This window comes from Rhizopus microsporus (assembly GCF_002708625.1).
Source record: "Rhizopus microsporus ATCC 52813 unplaced genomic scaffold scaffold_30, whole genome shotgun sequence".
Classification (NCBI taxonomy): Eukaryota; Fungi; Mucoromycota; class Mucoromycetes; order Mucorales; family Rhizopodaceae; genus Rhizopus; species Rhizopus microsporus.
In genome coordinates, this window is record NW_019671945.1 from 171501 (window position 1) to 173284 (window position 1784).

At 35.7% G+C, this 1784-nt stretch overlaps 1 protein-coding gene across 1 annotated transcript; it reads left to right on the forward strand.

Moving 5' to 3' along the window:
• Nucleotides 1–521: 521 nt before the first annotated feature.
• Nucleotides 522–772, forward strand: RHIMIDRAFT_242322 (uncharacterized protein; the record flags this gene model as incomplete). Its single annotated transcript, XM_023609750.1, has 2 exons — nucleotides 522–585; nucleotides 642–772. The coding sequence occupies 2 exons, from the start codon at nucleotides 522–524 to the stop codon at nucleotides 770–772; spliced, it is 195 nt and encodes a 64-aa protein (XP_023461528.1).
• Nucleotides 773–1784: the final 1012 nt, after the last annotated feature.

Sequence of the window (1784 nt, forward strand, 5' to 3'; positions counted from 1 at the left end):
TTTTTTTTTTTTTGTAACTATGTGGCTCTCATTCAATAAAATTATGCAACCATTACTTTCTCTTTAAATGCATTAACCTTTCTATATCTCATTCAGCATTTGCCCTTACTCATCACAAAGGGCGAAGCCCATAAGCCTGCGAAAGCACGGCGACGTACAAAAACGAGCATAGCGAGTTGGAAGCAGCTAGTATTATAGACTGAAATAGGAATATTTAAACCGAAGCTCATAAAAGACAACCTTAACACCATTCGCAATCTGACTGGTTGAATAAAAGTATATTTGTGAGTAACGCCTAAAGAAGAGGCAACATACATCCTTCAATCTATATTTATAATAGAGATCATCTTCTGTCATTGTATCCACTGAGTTGTTTGATTCCACGCTAAAGCCAATACCAAATGTTACGACAGCATAAGTTTATTGGACCTGAGAAAAGGACGTGATTTTATTGATTAAATGAATTTTGATAAATGAATAACAATAGTCTCTTTCACTTTTTGCTCTTCTTTTTGCTTCAAATGAAAAGGCATTCTACATCATCCAGCTCAGAGAGACCATCAAAAGGCGCAAAGCTAAATGAATGTAAAGTATTCAATCTTGTTCATTATCAGTCAATATTTAACATTATTCTGGTATAGGTGCAGTAGCACCAACTCAAGAAGCGAATTATTCCAGCACAGTAAATCAAGAAGGTGCCTCTTCTTCCTCAAGTAAACCAGAGCTTTCGAAAAAAGTACAACAAAAGATTGATAAGCAAAATGCACTTTAAAATTCAAAACAGAGCAGAAGGCTCTAAAAGAAGTTAAGTGCCTCTCATGTGGGTTAACAACACACGCACAATCAGCGAGTAACTTGTGCCCAAACAAGAAAGCAAAAGTACCTGTTTGCAGCCCCGATGAAAGGGTTGAAAACTTTTTAATCAAGACATCCTTACCCAACTAAAAATCCCTCAGATTTTATTGATAACATCCGAAATGGTTGTGATATTTGAGGAGTAGACCCAGGTGTTTCTGCAATCTTAACCGCCGTAGATACATCTGGAAGGCAAAAGACAACAAGTTTGGATGAGTATTATTATCTGTGTGACTATAATAATGCATATTTTATACGAAAGAAGCATCAAGAACAACACACGGCTCAGTTTTTGAAAATTTCTAATTTAAGCTCACTGAATACATCAAATATCACAGAGTTTGCAAAAGCCTGCCAAAAAAGACTTAGTTTGTATGATAATATTACAAGTTACTATAATGAAAATGCCTGGTAAGTGCAAAGTATGATTTTTTACTTGTTTATTTAAGCAAGCAAAATTCTGTAGGTCCTCAAAATTGAAGTTTCAATGCTATATTCGTAAACAAAAAGGGATGCATGAAATCTGCAAACGGTTAATGCACAGAAGTGTAAAGTATAACAAGAAGGCGTCTACTGGGGTCAAGACATCGTCTGCTGAAAATGAAAGCAAATATTGTCCTCCTGCTCCTCTTGATCATCCTGACAAACCCAGAAAAACAATAATTGCTTTTGGCGATGGTATGTTTAACAACAGCCTGAGAGGAAACAAAGGGGCACCTGTCCGCCTTATAAAAAAAGCTTTGCAAAAATACTGCGGAAACCAATTAGAAATATGTATGGTAGATGAATATTTGACAAGCCAAATATGCAACAGGTGTAAAAATAGAAATATAGACAATGTTGTAACCGAGAAGTCAAAACGAAGAGTACATACGATATTGAAGTGTAAACAAAACACTTGCAACATCGTATGGAATCGTGATATCATG